The sequence below is a fragment of the Octopus bimaculoides genome, chromosome 30, assembly GCF_001194135.2.
Source record: "Octopus bimaculoides isolate UCB-OBI-ISO-001 chromosome 30, ASM119413v2, whole genome shotgun sequence".
NCBI classification, from domain to species: Eukaryota; Metazoa; Mollusca; class Cephalopoda; order Octopoda; family Octopodidae; genus Octopus; species Octopus bimaculoides.
The window spans coordinates 3,926,314-3,927,524 of record NC_069010.1 but is presented as its reverse complement, the minus strand read 5'-3'; the positions used below and the strand labels follow the sequence as shown (position 1 = coordinate 3,927,524).

General features: G+C 34.4%; 1 protein-coding gene across 1 annotated transcript in view; it reads right to left on the bottom strand.

Annotated features, from left to right (window-relative positions):
• The window catches only part of LOC106870342 (fructose-bisphosphate aldolase), a 28,738-nt gene that overhangs the window by 6,556 nt on the left and 20,971 nt on the right, over positions 1-1,211 (bottom strand). Inside the window, exon 5 of the mRNA XM_052978083.1 lies at positions 222-305. Coding sequence (XP_052834043.1) covers positions 222-305 — 84 coding nt within the window. The remainder of the gene's footprint in view (positions 1-221; positions 306-1,211) is intronic.

The following is a 1,211-nucleotide window of genomic DNA, read 5'->3' as shown; positions in this document are numbered from 1 at the left end:
AGCAGCACATCTCTGCTATAACATTAAAGGGTCAGCCCATGCTACAGCAAATAAAAAAGCACCAAGTCCTTCCGTAATAACTAAGCAAAATTAGAAATTTCCAACTCAGTTACTAACCACATTCATTCTTTATTCTCAGTCTTAACAGACAACAGGAACACCTATCCCTCACCACGTACGCACACACACACACACATTAAAAACATTGTCAACTCACTTACCACTTCTGTGACTTTCTGTGAAGTCTCCAAGTCGTGTTCTCCATCAGGCAAGACTTCTGGTTCAACAATTGGCACCAGACCATTCTAGAAGGAAGAAACACAATAAGACTATTACTGCTCATCAATAAACTTGACCACTACCACCACCACCACCACCACCACAAGTTTATCCCTGCTGTTATAGTTTACATATATGCTGTGTACAACATTACATACACCTGTTCCTCATCTCGCTACCATCATTATATACACCTGTCTGTCCAATCCAATATTCTATACACCTGTCATATATATTTCAAATACGAATTTGAAGCAGTATGAGTATTGTAAACATTGACCACACATTCTCAATGCTTGTACTATGCTTGCTTGTTATGATTTAGTGCAGAGGGGGTGACTTCCTCAAAGCTCCAGGTGTTGAAACACTTATAAAAGTCATAAACGAGCACCCGTTTATATATACAGGGTAGTCTAAAAGTAGGTTTTACAGTTATTCAACTATCTCTTTCGCATTCATATATTAACAGTTTAGATCTTGATTATAGAAAAAAGATGAAATCATTATTCTATGCTAATTTAGTTAATTTTGTCAAGATCCCTTTTCAGTTTGTAACATAGAAATTTAAATGTAACAAAATATTTTAAAAGAAATTTGAAGTGCCTACGTGATAACTGTAAACCTATTTTTGGGCCACCCTGTGAATAACATTATAGATGCCCGTTTATACACTCACAAAAATTAATCAACCAATGTTAAATCAATTTGTTTGATCAAAAGTTTTCTCCATTTGCAGATTATCTAAATATGATTCCTGATAAGCTTTTGTTTATTCTGTTGTTACCTGTACCCTATGAACATAGTGTACCTGCATAGCCATAGTGTAGGTAATTGATACTGATAGTACGAACAAATACTATTATCCCTTAGACGATTATTACAACCGCCAACTCTGCTTATTTATATATATATATATATATATATATATATAT